Here is a 17,506-nt window from a genome sequence, read left to right on the forward strand (position 1 = left end):
TTTCCGGAGCAGCGACGAATAGACATATTTTGCTGGAATGAAGCTGGTCAGTGGTGGGCCTACAATTTTAAGAAACAGTAGGGAAGAAACTGTTTTTGTCATAAACGAAGCTCTGGTTGGGCTGGCGATCAGATTCATTTGTGAAAATCCTTATTCACATTCACTCGATGAAACTGGTATCATACTCAGAGCATCCATCAGATGCTTCCATTCTTCCAAAGCCATCTTTTCAATTAGGTATTCCCAAAACCCACGAATTATATCTTTCATTTAACTGAAACCTAATTGATAATTTTCTAACTTAATTTTCACCAAATGCAACAATTCATGTTTAGAAGGTTTAATACCTTTGTTGTCCTCGTTTTCCTTCTCTTGTCACCAATATTGTTACTAGTGCTTAAATTTGAAATTTTTTTTCCTCTTCTTTTTTTTTTTGAAACTGTCTTTTATCCCATACAGGGGCTATAGCCCCTGTATGGGAAAAATTTGGACACCACTGCAGTAGAAGGTGGACCAGAGCCCATTGGAAATATCCCTTGATCTGCTCACTGTTGACCTGTGCGACTTCTCCATATTAGCATTAGCATTAGCAGAGGCATTTGATGCAAGAAAGCAAGCTTATGCAGCATCAGCCAAAAAAAAAAATAAAGTAAAATAAATAAATAAAAAATAACCACTTCCACTTCACCCCTCTGTTCGTTCAAAATACCTGTCCAGTTAAGCCTTAAACTTATTTAGGCTATCAACTTCCACGACAAGGGATGGAAGTCTGTTCCACCTACCAACCACCCGCTGGCTAAAGGCAAATTTCCGCACATCTATCCTACATCTGTCTTTCCTCAATTTGAATTTATGCCCTCTCAGGTGATTATTCTGAGCAAGAGGAAGAATCCCATCAGCATTGAGCATGCTCAAACGATTCAAGGCTTTGTACACCTCTATCAGATCACCTCGCTGGTGCCTAGTCTCCAGACACTGTAATTCGCAAAACTTAAGCCTTTCTTCGTAAGAGCACTCCTTTGTTCCATCATCTCTACATCTTTCTTGAAATGAGGCCTCCAGGCCTGTATACAGTACTCTAGGTGTGGCCTGACCATTGCCTTATACAAGGGGATAATCACCTCCTTATCCCTGCTAGAAAAATTCCTATATATCATTGACAATACACCATGAGCTACTCTTGCAGCCCATCTGCACTGCTCAGAGAACTTCATATCTGCCTGCACAACCACCCCCAGGTCCCTTTCATTCTCTACCACTGTCAGTGTAGTACTACAGAGTTGATACGTTGCTCTGGGGTTGCTGTTTCCCATATGTAGTACTTTACAATTGTCAATGTTAAACTTCATTTGCCACCTCTCAGCCCATCTGCTCAACCTTTCCAGATCCTGTTGCAGCAGCAGCATAGCGTCAGTAGTGTCCTTGACAACCCTGCCAACCTTCGTATCGTCTGCAAACTTGGACATTAAGCTTGATATACCATCATCAATATCATTTATAAATACAGAAAACAATAAAGGACCCAATACTGAACCCTGAGGGACTCCACTAATAACATTAGTCCACGATGAGCAGTGTCCATTGATTACCACTCTCTGTCTTCTCCCCCTCAACCACCCCTTTATCCATAGCAGCAATTTGCCTCCAATGCCACACTGCTCCAATTTGTGCAGCAGTCTTCCATGTGCAACAGTATCAAAAGCCTTTCTATGATCCAAGTATATAATATCAAAGTTATTCCCTGCATCCAGTTCTTTTGTGACTGCATCATAGTATCCAATCAAATTGGTCAGGCAAGACTTCCCCTTAACAAAACCATGCTGTGTCCGAGCTATAACTGAAGTCTTGTCTAAATGATCCTGCAGTGCTTCTTTAACCAGTGCCTCCATTAATTTTCCTGGAACAGAAGTTAAGCTCACAGGTCTATAATTACTTGTGTCAGCCTTTGATCCCCCCCCTTGTGAATTGGGGTCACATTTGCACATCTCCAGTCCATTGGTACTTCCCCTGAGTCCAAGGAAGCTCTTATAATTATGGCTAAGGGTTTGCTTACTTCCTTTGCTGCCTCCTTTAATATAACTGGATAGATCCCATCCACCCCAGGTGCCCTTCTTGTGTTTATCTTCAACAATTTCTCCTCCACTTTACTCTCAGTTATTACAAGATTCTCTAGCTTACTGGTAGAGTTGAATACACCTCTGGCATTCCCCTCGCTGAATAATTCCTCACGTGTGAATGTTGATGCAAAATATTCATTTAGCTTGTTAGCTACCTGAGCAGGGTTATCAACAGTTGACCCATCGATATCAAGTGGACCAATCTGATTCATCCCCTTCCTTCTAGAGTTTACTAGAGTTTACATAAGAACTCTTTGCTGTTTTTCTTCGCATCCCTTGCCAAGGATCTCTCGTAATCTGCCTTCGCCTGCCTAACCTCCTTTGTAACTTGGTTACAGATCAACTTGTATCTATCATAGGCTTCTGTGTCACATGTTAATTTGTATGTATCCCATGCATTTTTCTTCTCTGCCATATGTCTCATTAGTTCATCTGACATCCATTTAGGCCTAAACCTTGAACAATATTTCTTAGTTGGTATGTAAAGCCTAGTAGCTTGCAAGAGAAGTTCTTTGAATGCTTCCCATTTTGAATTTGCTGTTGGTAACATCATCAGTTCATCCCACTGTATAGAATTTAAATACTGTCTCAGTCCATCGTAGTCACCTTTACGAAAGCAATACCCCTTCCCTTTACCCCTAATGGTAGTTACCTCTTTGAGTAACTCCCACTTCAGAACACTGTGATCACTGCCACCTAGTGGTTCATTTATCTGCAGATTCTTAATGCATGAAGGTTCACTACTGATAATCAAATCAAGAGTATTACTCCCTCTAGTTGCCTCCCGAACATGCTGATGTAGAAAACAATCATCCAATAAATCCACAAAAGCCTTGCTAGTGTGTGAGTGACCAGCCCCCAAATTCCAGTCAATATCTGGGAAATTAAAATCCCCCGTTATAAGACTCTCTGATTTACTGGCCTACTCTATTTCTCTGTACAGTTTCTTATTATACTCATCAGAGTCATTAGGCCTATAGCACACTCCTACTCTCAATTTTGATTTCCCAATGCTTATGTCACACCAAACTGACTCGACACTGCACTGTCCAGCGATGTCGACTGGCTTCACTTCCTTGGATTTTATGTGTTTCTTAACTAATAGCATAACCCCTCCTCCCTTCCTATCCTATCTATCCTTTCTGTAGACATTGTACTCCCCAAATTCCAGTTCTGCATTCCTTATATCTGTGTGACACCACGTCTCTGAAATCCCAACAATATCTGCCTTTGATGTTTTGAGCAATACCTCAAATTCATCAAATTTATTTACTAAACTCCTAGCATTGACTTCACTTGTGCCACATGATATGTGGGACAAGTGGTCGGATAGGTCTTTCCAGGTACCACTAACCCTTTAGCTCTCTTAATTCGCACAGCAGCACTAATTGCCTAAATTGCCTGAAGGCCAGAAATGCGAACAGTGTGTACCGAGTTAATTCTCTCCTAATCCACTCGCTATATGAAAATTTTATTTGTTCAACAGAAAGTATTTGAAATGTAACTTCCAAGGGGAATTCAAAATGTTTTGCTATAAAAGGACTTCGTTAAACAGAGGTCCAGCTGAGTAATTTAGAATTATAAAAATGGTTATACAGTTTTATACAGTAATATCCCGAAGTTATGCGATAGGTGGGTCCGACGAAAATCACTTAAGTCGAATTCGTGTAAGTCAGGGTAAAACCTTACATATAAATACATATAAATTTTGTTCAATTGGGACCAAGGACTAACAAAAACACTAGTTTAGAAGAAAAATATTTAATAAAATTGCAGTTCTTTATACATATTAATACAAAATATGTATTAAAAAAATAAATGAGTTACGTAAAAAAGTTATTTCGATGGTTTCATAAAATTGTGCTCAACCCATTCAAGGCCTTATACACCTCAATCAGATCACCGCATAGGCGCCTAGTCTCCAGCCACTGCAATTTGCAGAACTTAAGCCTCTCTTGGTAAGAGGATCCCTTCATTCCCCTCACGCAGAATTTCTTCGTAGCAAGCTAATAATTTTTTTATTCCTTGCTTTGTAGCTATAACGCATTCTTCGTTGGAGTCTATGTGTTCTAAAATTTTTAAGCCCTTTTCAATTGAGCTGAGACCTTCTGTCAAGCTTGCAATTGTCATGTGCTTTTCTGGGGAAACTGGGTCTGAAGTGTCGGATACTTCAGTGACGTTTTGCTCACGCATCTCCATGAGCTCCTTCATTGTCAGCTCCTGACTACGTGAATCCAACAGTTCGTTGACATCATCACCATTGACTTCCAAATCTAATTGCCTGGCAAGTTAACAACTTCTTCTATCACATGAGCGACATGATGAGTTTCTGGCATTGTTTTCCTCTCGTTTTTGAAAAAAAATTGACAAAGTTTCTTCCAGACACCATTCAAAGTTTTTTGTGAATTTCATCCCCAAGATTCTTCAATGATTCTTACGGCATCTAAAACATTGAATTGTTTTCAAAAATCTTTAACAGATATTTCATTATTTTGTCTCATAGCTTCATTCAGACGTGCAAACGAATGCCTCGTGTAGTAAGCCTTGAATGTTTTGATGACTCCCTGGTCCATCGGTTGAAGCAGGCTGGTTGTGTTTGGAGACAAAAACACAACTTTCACACATGGGTCGAAATTAATTAGGATAGCAGGAGGATGACCGGGTGCATTGTCAATAAGAAGCATCACTTTAAATGGAATCTGTTTAGACTTGCAATAACGTTCGACTTCAAACCAGTCCTCAAAAACAGAAGCTGTCACCCAAGCTTTATGATTTGACTTCCAAATCTCTGGTAAGCTAATTTTAGATATACACCAAACGAAAAAATCAAGAACCACGTAACTCCGAGTTCGCGTAAGTCGGGGTATTACTGTATAGAAAATATCTTAAGAATAGACAGTGAAAAATGCAAATTTAGTTAAATTTTAAGCTTATTTGAATAATAGGTAAACATGTGAAAAAAACTTACGAAATGTTACAAATTTCGGAGTGCACTACATCCAAATGTCACAAGTCACTGTTAATAAAGGTGCTGGAATGCCGTACCATTGCGTACCGTCCCAAAAAAAGCACTGCACATATATATATATATATATTCGTGAACACTACTTTTAAGCCTATTTTCTATTTTAATTAAATTTTCAGTTGTTGTTTGTTGTTTGTTATTTGGTTTTTAGGAGCATTAGCAACTAAGGCCATATTGCTCCGGGATATGCGGTGGTCATTCCCTGACCTTTCCGCATTCTCCGTATTTGGTGGTGACGGGCTTGAACCCCGGTCTAATCAAGAAGCGTGTGCTATGCATTGCTGCTCCTTCCCACCTGGCTACGGAGGCACCGCAATTTTCAGTTGTGATAATGTTGCAGTTATGCAGCGTTAATGCTATTGTAGGATTAAACAATTAAACATTATACGTGCATTGATATATTAAGTCAAAGTCTCAAGTGATTTTTGTTTTGCGAGTTGTAGTGAAATTTTTTTTTTTTTTATTATTTTGAGTTGTTTTTTTTTAAAAAAAAAAAAATAAATAAAATAAAAATTTATTATATTTTATTATGAATATAATCTTTATTGTATACAAAAGTGATATACTGTATATACAATATACCCATCACAACAGCAATGCCAGGGGTTTTGGTACATAAAATACTAAAAATTATGTTCTTGTAACATAATTTTGAGTATTAGTAGTAGTGGCATGTGATGCAAGAAAGCATGTGTATGAGCTTATGCAGCATCAGCCAAAAAAAAAAAAAAAAAAAAAAAAAAAAAATCGCCCCATTCGCTTCACATGCCTGTCCAGTTCCTCCTTAAATTTATTCAACCTATCAACTTCCACAACGACGGATGGAAGTTTGTTCCAGCAATTAACCACCCGCTGGCTAAAGGCAAATTTCTGCACGTCTATTCTACATCTGTCCTTTCTTAATTTGAATTTATGCCCCCTTAGGTTCGTAACCTGAACAAGTGGAAAGATCCCATCAGAATTCAGCGTGCTCAACCCATTCAAGGCCTTATACACCTCAATCAGATCACCGCACAGGTGCCTAGTCTCCAGCCACTGCAATTTGCAGAACTTAAGCCTCTCTTGGTAAGAGGATCCCTTCATTCCCCTCACCAATCTTGTTGTATTTTGAGTACTGTACTATGAAAAATAAGAACACAGACTAGTGGTGTTCGCATTCCACAGTAGTAACTGCTATGTCCATAAGCATGTCCTTCAGATCTTGCGTAAAAAATATAGACAACATGGCGTGTTGTATCCATATTTATTACGAAGGACTATGATATGGTAGATATAAAATTATTAAATCTGAGCAGTTATGTTAAATTTCTTGTAAAGGACCAGTGTTACAATGGTCTACCAAGAAGGTTATGGATCCAAGGCCCCATATGTGGACGTCCAGCCAAATTGTCAGCATCTGCAACAATTGGCTGGAGTCCTGCCCCTCCCTAGGAACAGCCTTGGTACTATTTCTCATCTGGTATAGTTACCATAATCATGCAATAGCAATCAATATGTATCTGTGTGCCTTAGTGTTTAGCTGTTTATGAGTACTGAAGCTTTGTTGCAGTCTTTTAAGTTGGTAAGGGTTTTGAAGAGTTTATGTTACTGAGTTTCCTATACTTGCCATCAAAGTTGCACTGCCAAAACTGTTAATTTCTGCTAATCAATTGAACATATTGTATACCATAGGTCATAAGAAATCTCGTGATACATTTGGTAATAGATGGAAGAGTAAAAGTTGTCAGCACCAATAACTTTCTATTTGGAGAACTCTTTCCGCCTACATTCCTTTTAAAGCAATCAATACCTTCCCAGAGGATAACTGTACTTTTAGTTCAGCATTCTTTTTTGGACTTTTTGCAAACAGAGGATTCAATACATAAACTTTTCCTCTGAGGCAACTCCTGATCTATGATATCAAAAAATAACAAGAATATGCTTTTTTTTTTAGTAGAAAATTATTAAACAAATAATAAAAATAAAGCAAAACGTTTTCAGGTAAAAAAAAAAGTAGCATCATATTCTTACCACAAAAAGGAGCTACAACTACTTGTCCTGGAGGGCAAGAATAATCAGTGATTAAGGAAAGAGAAGTAAGATCAGGTAAGACATTAGGTAATGTATCTCGGACATCAAAGGCTGAATTTTCTAGGACAGCCATCTCTACAACGTTCTGCACTGTTGATTGCTCTTGGCTATTTATATTACTGACTGGATCACTAGAAGAGAAAGAAAAATTTTAATTTTACTATTTGTTGTTCAATTTGTTGTAAATATGGTCTTAATAACATTTCCCTGGATGAAAAGTTGCCAAAGTTATATATACTTGCATATATATGTTGTATATTGAGGCTTAAGTATTTATATGGACTTTCCGTTAGACAAGAACTTTAGATTTCCAGGAAAAAGTTATATATAGTGTTTTCAATTTTTTTGAAACTGGAAATTGTACTATGAGAAATACAAAAGCATAGTGAATACATCAATCATCACAGTCATTCTGCTAGATGCTTCTGCTTTTACAAATATTGGCAATTACAATAAAAGTTACTGAAAGTTTATGCTAAAATCCTTAATTTGAATTTATAATACTATGCACATAAATCCTTCAAAATAAAACACAGGGATGTAGTGGCAAAAAGGAGGGAGTGATACTATTATATTTTTATTTATTAAATAAAAATATAATAGTATTAATGAATTAAAATTAAATCTGAGTTGGAAAGAATTATAATTTCACCTCAGCAATTTTCCTCATTTTCTTTATTTTAAATAACATTTATATCAGCACAACTATCATGTTCACTTTAAAATTTCATACATATTGATCATTTCATTTTAATTATCAAGGAAAGCTGTCCATTCTTTGGAATTTTTTTCCTTGTAACTGCATTTACCACAATCATTTTAATGGACAAAATCTTTGCTGTATTTCTTCAATCATTATAAAGACTTCTTCCACTTGCTTGTTTATTTTAAGCATGAAAACAGCACAACATGATGTCAATAAGTAGTGCATGAGCAAGCAGAACACAGATTTTGGAACATCTTTGCAATGTTAGATGTAAAATGTTCAAGTGATGCTATTTATATGATAATTTTAATTCTATGCTTAATTAGCAAAATTATATACAGTATTATTCATTTTAACATCATATATTTTTCATGGGGACAGTGTCCCCGAAATGTTTTTGGGGATACCAGGATATTATGCCAAAAATTGGAACATTTCATCACCCCACTGAGACCAATCCAGCTTTCTAATGATTTTTGAAATACATTAAAACATATCAAATGGAGAACCTTACTGTTGACTTTTGCTTACTTTAGCATTACTTGTAAAGTTCTTGGAAATGTGAACCACTGCACAAGTGCAAGATTTGTGAATGATTCTTTGCATTTATAATGGCCAGACTGAGAACTGATACTCTAGTGAAAAAATATGCATTTTTGATAGTGACACTGATTTGTATATGACAAATACAGTCATATACAATTTTACAGTTTTTTTTATCCAAACCTAACACATATGACTTGCTTAACTCATGCTTCTTGTGTAAAAAAGTTCATCATGAAAGCCTTTACAGGCAGCACTATTTACAGACATATGCATTCTGACCTACTTCTTCACACCAGAATCTATTTTGACAAGTGAGGAGCATGCAGCACTGCTTTATGCCATTGTGCTTCTATAAAAAATGTTTTTGACTTTTAATATTGCAGATGCTGTAGCTATCGGTGCTGCTGAGGCAATTCTCTCTGGGTCTTTGGTTAGAAAACATTTTCTGTTCATTGAGAATGATTCAATTCTATAAAAAAGTTAAAACAAGGGGATGATCTTTCATCGGTGCAAATGAAGTAGTGAAAGTTCAGTCAGAAATTTCAATAATCTCTGGGGAAAGAGGAAAGAAAATAAATTTAATAATGTTTTAAAAAATAACTTTAGATTTCATATTTTAAGGAAAATAGATGAATAGATGGCTTTGTTAATAGTAAATGGTTGGAGCAGAATTTGTCTCAGCATGGTCTGTGCTTGGTAACAAGAGAGACTGTTTTTAAAGGGATGGGATACACTTAAATAGAAGGGTACAAGAATATTTGCTGATTATGTTGAGGCAGTATTAGGTGGGTTGGAAAACTATTAGCTTGGAGGGATGCACAGACTAACATAACATACAAGCATAGATTAACAACAGCTGTGGCCAGAGGTATAAGTAATTCTTGCATTGCTTCTACTGGAATGTACATGTCACACTTATAGCAAGGTGGATTTCCAGAACTGCTGGGGGGGGGGTTTCATTATTGAATAAGCAAATACATTGGCCATGTTCAGATAACTAAAGTAAGAACAGGTATCTTGTACTTCAAATTCATCAAATAAATTTGATGAATTTGAAGTACAAGATATACCATATAATGTGGACACTGTAGGGATATCATAGATGTGGTTTCACTGAGACGCAAGGGGGAAAAGTTGATGATGTACAACAGATATCAACTTTTAAGGGCACAAAAGGTGATATAGTTGGACATGTTGGCACTAATGACATTAAGATTAGGCGTGCAGAAGTACTTAACAAGTATAGGGCAATGTTGAAAAAAAGTCGCAAGTTAGGGTTAAATTTCAAAGTGTCTGCCACTCTGCCCAGACACAATAGGAAGGAATATATGATATGTGCCTTATCAATCACTTTGGTCCTGGAGAAACTGTGCAAAACTCATGGGGTAGAATTTTTCTCAGCATGGTCTGTGCTTGTTGATAGGAGAGACTGCATCTACAGATATGGGATACACTTAAACAGAAAGGATGCAATATTTGCTGAAGCTACTGAGGCAGTGTAAGGCGGGTCAGAAAAGAGGGGGATACACAGAATAATAGATTAACTAGTCACCTAGTTAATCTATTATTATTATTCTAAATAGTTAATCACACTTCTACTGGAATGTGCAACAGCCTGGAAAGCAAGGTGCCAGAGATTTCAAGGTCTGCTGTGAATCTTCATGGAACAAGAAAATATATGGGCTGTGTAAGGGTAACTAAGAGTAGAAACAGGTGCATGTACACCAATGCTAGGAGCACAGTAAATAAATTTGATGAATTTGAAGTGCTGATCAAGTCATTCAATGTAGAAATTGTTGTGATATCAGAGAGGTGTGGCCTCACTCAGATATAAGTGATGCAGAATTTGAATATGGGGAGCACAATGTATACAGAAAGGACAGACAGGATAGAAGGGGATTATGCTTTTAGGTAAGAAGCACATAAAATCTAAGGCAGTGCATCCAGTCAACATGGGTAGCCAGTGCAATGTTGAGTCAGTTTGGTGTGCATTAATCACTGGGAAAGCAAAAATAAGAATAGCTGTGTGTGTGTGTGTGTGTGTGTGTGTGTGTGTGTGTGTGTGTGTGTGTGTGTGTGTGTGTGTGTGTTACAAGATTAATAACTCTGAGGAGTACAAGGAACAATACAGAGAAATAGAGTGGGCCAGCAAATTAGAATGTCTTATAATGGGCGATTTTAACTTTCCAGATATTGACTGGAACTTGTGGGTTGGTCACACACATAGGCGCCTCGGTAGCCAGGTGGGAAGGAGCAACAGTGCGTAGCACACAATTCTTGATTAGACCAGGGTTCGAGCCCGTCACCACCAAATACGGAGGATGCGGAAAGGTCATGGAATGACCACCGCACATCCCGGAGCAATATGGCCTTAGTTGCTAATGCTCCTAAAAACCAAACAACAACAACACACACACACTAGCAAAATTTTGTGAATTTACTGGATGACTGTTTTCTACAGCAGCATATTAGAGAGACAACAAGAGAGAGTAATACTCTTGATCTTGAGAGTATTACTCTCCTGCTTATATCAGGATAATTAATGCTTTACGAATCTGCAAATAAAAGAACAACAGTGTATTTATGTGGGATTTACCATATCTACCATCAAGGATAAAGGGAAACAGTTTTGCTTTTGTAAAGGTGATGGCCGTCACCTATATGAAAATGATGATGAGAACTGTGCCTTGTCAATCAGTAATCTCAGACAGTTTTAAAATTCAATAATGTGGGACCAACTGATGATGATGTTCTTCTTCTTCTTCCAGTCACATAGCTCCCTGAGGAGCTGTTGTAGTCGCCAATAAATTCCTCCAACTGCATCGATCAGGTGCTATATGAGCAGCATTGCAAAGTGCCCAGAAGTTCACTGATCCCATCCTTCCACCTAGTTGCAGGTCTTTCTCTGCACCTCTTACCCTTAGTTTTTCCTTCCATTATATTCTTCAACAGAAAGTTTTCCCTTCTTACTATATGACCAAAAACTTGAGTTTTCTTTTGTTGATGCTATGAAGAAGAATTTTAGGCCTGCCAATTTTATTCAATACCCACACATTTGTTCTTTAATTCAAGTAAGAAATACGCAGTATTCTCCTGTAATACCACATTTCAAATGCCTCAATTTTCTTCCTGTCAACTCTTTTCAAATTCCATCCTTCACATCCATAAGTGGCAACTGGAAAAATTAACGAATCAATGACTGTCAGTTTCGTCTTTAGGGGCAGATCATGATCTCTCCATAATTTTATCAGATCAGCGACCAATGTTTTAGCAATTGCCTGTTGTCTCTTTACATTGCTTGATCAGTCACTATTTTTATTTATTCTTGACCCTAAGTAATCAAATTCATCAACTTCTTCGATATCTTTCCCATTAACCATCACTTTACTGGAACTGAGGTTATCACCAATCACCATAATTTTAGTTTTACACACGTTCAGAAACAATCCTTTTTTCTTACTTGCTTCACATACTCTCCTCAGAGTTTCTTTCAGATGATCCTTAGAATTACAAATTAGCACAATATCATCTGCATAACGAAGGTTGTTTATCTTCAGTCCTCCAATTTTGATGCCATTCTCTAAATCTTCCAAAGCTTCACACACGATATCTTTGGCTATTTGTTATTTGTTATTTTGTTTTTAGGAGCATTAGCAACTAAGGCCATATTGCTCCAGGAATATGCGGTGGTCATTCCCTGACCTTTCTGCATCCTCCGTATTTGACGGGCTCGAACCCCGGTCTAATCAAGAAGCGTGTGCTACACACTGCTGCTCCTTCCCACCTGGCTACGGAGGCGCCTCCATATATCTTTGGCATAAAGATTAAAAAGGTGAGGTGACAAAATACAGCCCTGCCTGACACCATTATCTATAGTGAAAAAGTCCAGGTTTCCCATGGACTTTTTCACTATATGCTTTTGCATAATCTATAAAACACAAAATGACTGGAACATCGAATTCTTTGTATTTTTCAATAATCAGTCGTAGACTTAAGATCTGATCTCTGGTTCCTCTACCCCTTCTGAAACCTGCTTGCTCTTCTGGCATTTCTTCTTCAAGTTTTCTTGAGATTCTGTTTAATATGATTTTAAGAAGAATCTTGCTAGCGTGAGAAAATAGGCTAATAGTCCTGTAATTTGAGCAAATTTTCAGATCTCCTTTTTTTGGTAAGGGGATGAAAATTGATTTCTTCCAATCTGATGGCCACCATCCCGTTTCCCAAATTTTTACAATCATTTTATGAAAAAACTCAGCACCCTTCACACCTGTAGCTTTAATCAATTCCATAGGTATTTAATCAATTCCAGGTGTGGTTAACTTGCCACATGTTAGTTCTCTGATAGCTTTTTTGACTTCTTCGGTGTAACCTTCTTTTCACCTTCCTTTGATTGTGTTCTCCTTTGTTAAAATTTCCCCTTTGTACTTAATTAGTTTCCCCTCAGTCCTTGGTCGGAACTTTTGTCTTAAGAACTTAATTACATCGTACATCTTTTTAGTGTTTTGTTTGTTGTGGTATTCGATTTCTTTACACTTTCGATTGATATAATCCTGTTTGTCCAGGCTTAAACAGCACTTGATGACTTTGCTTAGTTCCTGATACTCTGTTTATTTGTACATTCTGGGCTTTTGCAGTTCTTCTCTGTTCAATAAGTTTAAAAGTGTCTTCTGTAATCCAAGGCTGCCTGATCTTTAACCTTTCTCTAATGTGTCTTTTTGCTGAGTCCTTAATAATGCTTTTTGTATTTTCCCACATTTCCTCAGGCAGCATATTGTCATCTAGTTCTAATAGAGCTTGAAAATGATTGCCCACTTCAAGCATATAATCATCTGGAATATTTTCTACATCCAATTGTCTAGGGAAAACCTTATTCATGATCTTTTTCAGCTTCAACTTGAGAATGATGTGGAGTAGTTGATAATCACTGACACAATCTCTGCTCCAGGAAGTGTTTTTGTGTGATTACACTGGAATTCCACCTTTGCTGCACAAGGATATAAACAATCTGATTCCTTGTTTTATGATCAGGAGATTTCCATGTATAGAGCCTTCTCAGGTGCTGCTGAAAGCAGGTGTTACATATGACAAGACTGTTCAGATGACAAAATTCAATTAAACTTTCATCCCGCTCATTTCTAGAGCCAAGACCAAACCTACCACATTCTAGACTAGAAGAAACTATCTTGCCTACTTTTGCATTAAAATCACCCATGAGTATCAAAACATCCTTTTTTGGGACCAGATCAAGAGCTGACTGGAGATTTTCAAAATAAATGTCCATATCTTCTTCTGTGGATGTTGATGCATATGCAACTAAAATTGTAAGATTTACTGGCTGGCTCTGAAGTCTAACCGTCATCATTCTACTATTAATAGGATTGTATCCAAGAAGAGACCTTGAACATTCCTTATTCAAAATGACAGCGACACCATGTTCTTTTATTTGGTCACTTCCAGAAAAAACAACCAAAAAGCCATTTACAGTTTTGAAATGACCTTGTCCTGTCCACATGACTTAACCTGCTCCTAAAATGTCAATTTTATATCTATCCATTTCATTGATGACCATATTCATCTTGCCTTCTTTTAAACTTTGGTCCTTGAGGTTGTCACAGACATTCTCTCAGATATGCCAGTCAAGCTGTATTTGCTACCTGGGAGTCTAAAATGCTGATGGAACTGATATTCGGGTGACACTCAAATAAAGTGGACCCAATTTTGGTGAAGTCCGGAAGTCTGTGACAGCCAAATCCTCTACTTGCACCTCCACAATGGTGGGACTGTTTGTAATCCTGGGTATAACCTCCAAGCACAAGTACGTGGTGGGCCCAGGTGTGAATCAACGTAAGCAGGGGTCGAGGTGTGGTGCCCACACCACATGGAAGAATGCCGTCTCTTTATGTTACCAGGCAGTACTTGGTGGTGGATGACCCTCATCAACTGGTGCAATACCACCACTTTGCTTATTGGAGGCTTGAAGTGGTGGAACCCATGTTTAGTCTCTAGAGCTAAGTTCCAGTCAACCTTTCCCTATCTCATCCATCATGCAGTATGATTGATGACTTTTGAAAATCATGAGTTATGATGAACATTATGGCGAGATCCAATATTCCTTACATTTCGAGGGTACAACTCTAAAACGGTGTTCGCAGGCCGGCCACTAGTTAGTACACCGGACAGAACCTATTGGTAACTCTCTAGGAGGCTTCCGGATCAGCTAGTGTATAATCCTGCTACCTCTACTCTGCCAGATAGTGACTGGAGGGGGTCCGAGTAGTGTGTATGCGGGGGGCATTGTCGAGGCCACGGTATGTCAAGAATCTGGGTATATTCTTACCATATGTACGCCGTATCCAAAAATTTCATTACTTCATACAGCATGTCCCACCCGCTTTTTCTTACTATTGAATACACCATGAATTGTCAAAATAATGGAGCAAGCTTATCTGCGAAAAGATCTAAACCTCCCAAGCACTTCCTAATTATTTCACAAATATACGTGGTCTCAATTCTAATCTCAACGATGTCCATTTCCACTTGCAGTCTGCCAAACCCCATGTACTTTTTCTGACAGAATCTCAGTTATCGGTTGATTCAACTACTACTCATCTCAGATGCCCAAATTATTCGCTGTATGATTCCTTTCGCCTCAAAGGTGGTACTTGTGCATATATCCGTTCTGATATTCCCTGTCAGAGACTTGGTAATTTCGAATCTCCTCTTTTCGATCTTCTCTGGCTTAAAATCTCTCTACCTCACTGTGTCAAATTCATCTGTTGTCTCTACCGTTCTCCCAACTCCACTAATCACTTGGAGCGCATTCACTTCCTCTCTTTGCAACTTGACATTCTCCAGTCCTTTCCTAACAGTGAGGTAATTTTCCTTGTTGATTTTAATGTTCACAACTCCAGCTGGCTTCCGTTTTCTAGTCACACCGACCCAGCTGGTCGAGATGCTGAGGCTTCTGCAATTACTAATGACCTTGCACAGATTGTTCATTTACCAACAAGAATACCGGACAATCCTAATCATACAGCCAATATGCTTGATCTTTTTCTCACAAACAACCCTTCTAAGTACATGGTCGAAGTGAGAGGTCCTTTAGGCACTTCAGATCACAACTTGGTGATTGTCTCTTCTCCAATGGAACCTTCATCTTATGGCTATTCCCAACCTCGTGTTGTTTGGCATTACAAGAATGCAAAATGGGATGACCTGCGAGACTTCTTTTCTTCTTTTCCTTGGTCGGATTACAGTTTCAAAACTTCTGATGTCAACGTTTGCTCAGATCATGTCAGTGAAATTATTTTTTCAGGAATTTAATCCTTTATCCCACACTCCACTTTAAAATCTCGTCCTTTATCTAAACCTTGGCTTTCCAATAAATGTTCTAAGGCTGTTCAAGAGAAGAATGTTGAATATCGTAATTGGCTTGTTTCTAATTCTTCAGTTTCATTTTCTGCCTATACCAAAGCTCGCAACAATTGTAAAGCAGTTATTAATCAGTCCAAACTAGAGTTTGAACCGGCTAAGAGTAGAAAACTTGCTTCTTGCCCTAATGGTAGCCGAGCATTCTGGTCTCTTGCCAAAGCTATTGGCTTCAACTTTTGCCCATCTCTGCTCCCACCTCTGCCCATTTTACTTCCAACTCATGTATTAATGATCTTGGTAAAACACCTCCCACCATTCCCAACACGCTCCAGTCAATGCCTCCTGTGGTCTTCCGTCAAAAGGATGTCAGAAGGATCTTTGCCGCCTTTTTTCACTTTCTTATTCCAAAAGTGTTTTTCCTTCTGCTTGAAAATTTGCTCATATCCAGCCTGTTCCTAAAAAGGGTGACAAATCCCTCCCATCCAATTATCGTCCCATTGCAATTACTTCTACTCTTTCTAAAGTAATGGAGAAATCAATTAACGGCCAACTCTTAAACCACCTAGAAACCTTCCATCTAATCAACGATCACCAGTATGGATTCCATCAGTGTCGATCCACTGGTGATATTCTGGCTTATATTACCCATTTATGGACTAATTCAATGGAAAGGTTCGGTGAAACACAAGTAGTTGCTCTTGACATCTCAAAGGCTTTTGATCTTTGTAAAAAGGATAGGTGGAATAGGACCAGGGTATGTCTGCCAGGGGCAAAGGTTGATGACGTTGTAGAGCGGATATCATCTTTTAAGGGCACAAAAGGTGATATAGTTGTACACGTTGGCACTAATGATATTAAGAGTAGGAGACCGGCGGAATTACTTAGCAAGTACAGGTCACTGTTGAAAAAAAGCCGCGAATTAGGGTTGAACTTGAAAGTGTCTGCAATTCTGCCCAGACACGATAGGAGGGAGTATATGATGAGAGCCTTGTCGATCAATTCGGCCCTGGAGGGATTGTGCAAGGCTCAAGGGGTAGAATTTTTTTCAGCCTGGACTGTACTTGTTAACGGGAGAGATTGCTTCTACAGGGATGGGATACACTTAAATAGAAAGGGTGCAAGAATTTTTGCTGATGCTGTCGAGGCAGTGTTAGGTGGGTCGGAAAACTGCTAGTTGGGGGGGATACAAGGACTAATAGATTAACAGTAGCCACTGGCAGAGGTGGAAGTGATTCTTGCACTGCTTCTATTCAAATGAGCAGAAGTCTGAAAAACAAGATGCAGGATATTTCAGAGACTGCTGGTAGTCATTGCGTTACAAGTAAACACATGGGTTGTGTTAGGGTAGCTAAGAAAAGAAACAGGTGCATGTATACCTGCGTGTACACCAATGCTAGGAGTTTGGTAAATAAATTTGATGAATTTGAGGTATTGCTCAAAACATCAAAGGCAGATATTGTTGGGATATCAGAGACGTGGTGTCACACAGATATAAGTAATGCGGAACTGGAGGGGAGGGGAGGAGGGGTTATGCTATTAATTAAGAAACACATAAAGTCAAAGGAAGTGAAGCCAGTTGACATCGATGGACAGGGCAGTGTCGAGTCAGTTTGGTGTGACATAAGCATAGGGAAATCAAAATTGAGAGTAGGAGTGTGCTATAGGCCTAAT

The 17,506-nt window shown here is 38.3% G+C and overlaps 1 protein-coding gene across 1 annotated transcript in view; it reads right to left on the reverse strand.

Moving 5' to 3' along the window:
- LOC150081645 (uncharacterized) overlaps positions 1–17,506 on the reverse strand; it is a 981,095-nt gene that overhangs the window by 137,077 nt on the left and 826,512 nt on the right. Inside the window, exon 47 of the mRNA XM_090380575.1 lies at positions 7,153–7,343. Within this exon, the coding sequence (XP_090236701.1) occupies positions 7,153–7,343 (191 nt within the window). The remainder of the gene's footprint in view (positions 1–7,152; positions 7,344–17,506) is intronic.

Source organism: Mastigoproctus giganteus, chromosome 8 (genome assembly GCF_048544385.1).
Source record: "Mastigoproctus giganteus isolate SK-2022 chromosome 8, ASM4854438v1, whole genome shotgun sequence".
Classification (NCBI taxonomy): domain Eukaryota; kingdom Metazoa; phylum Arthropoda; class Arachnida; order Uropygi; family Thelyphonidae; genus Mastigoproctus; species Mastigoproctus giganteus.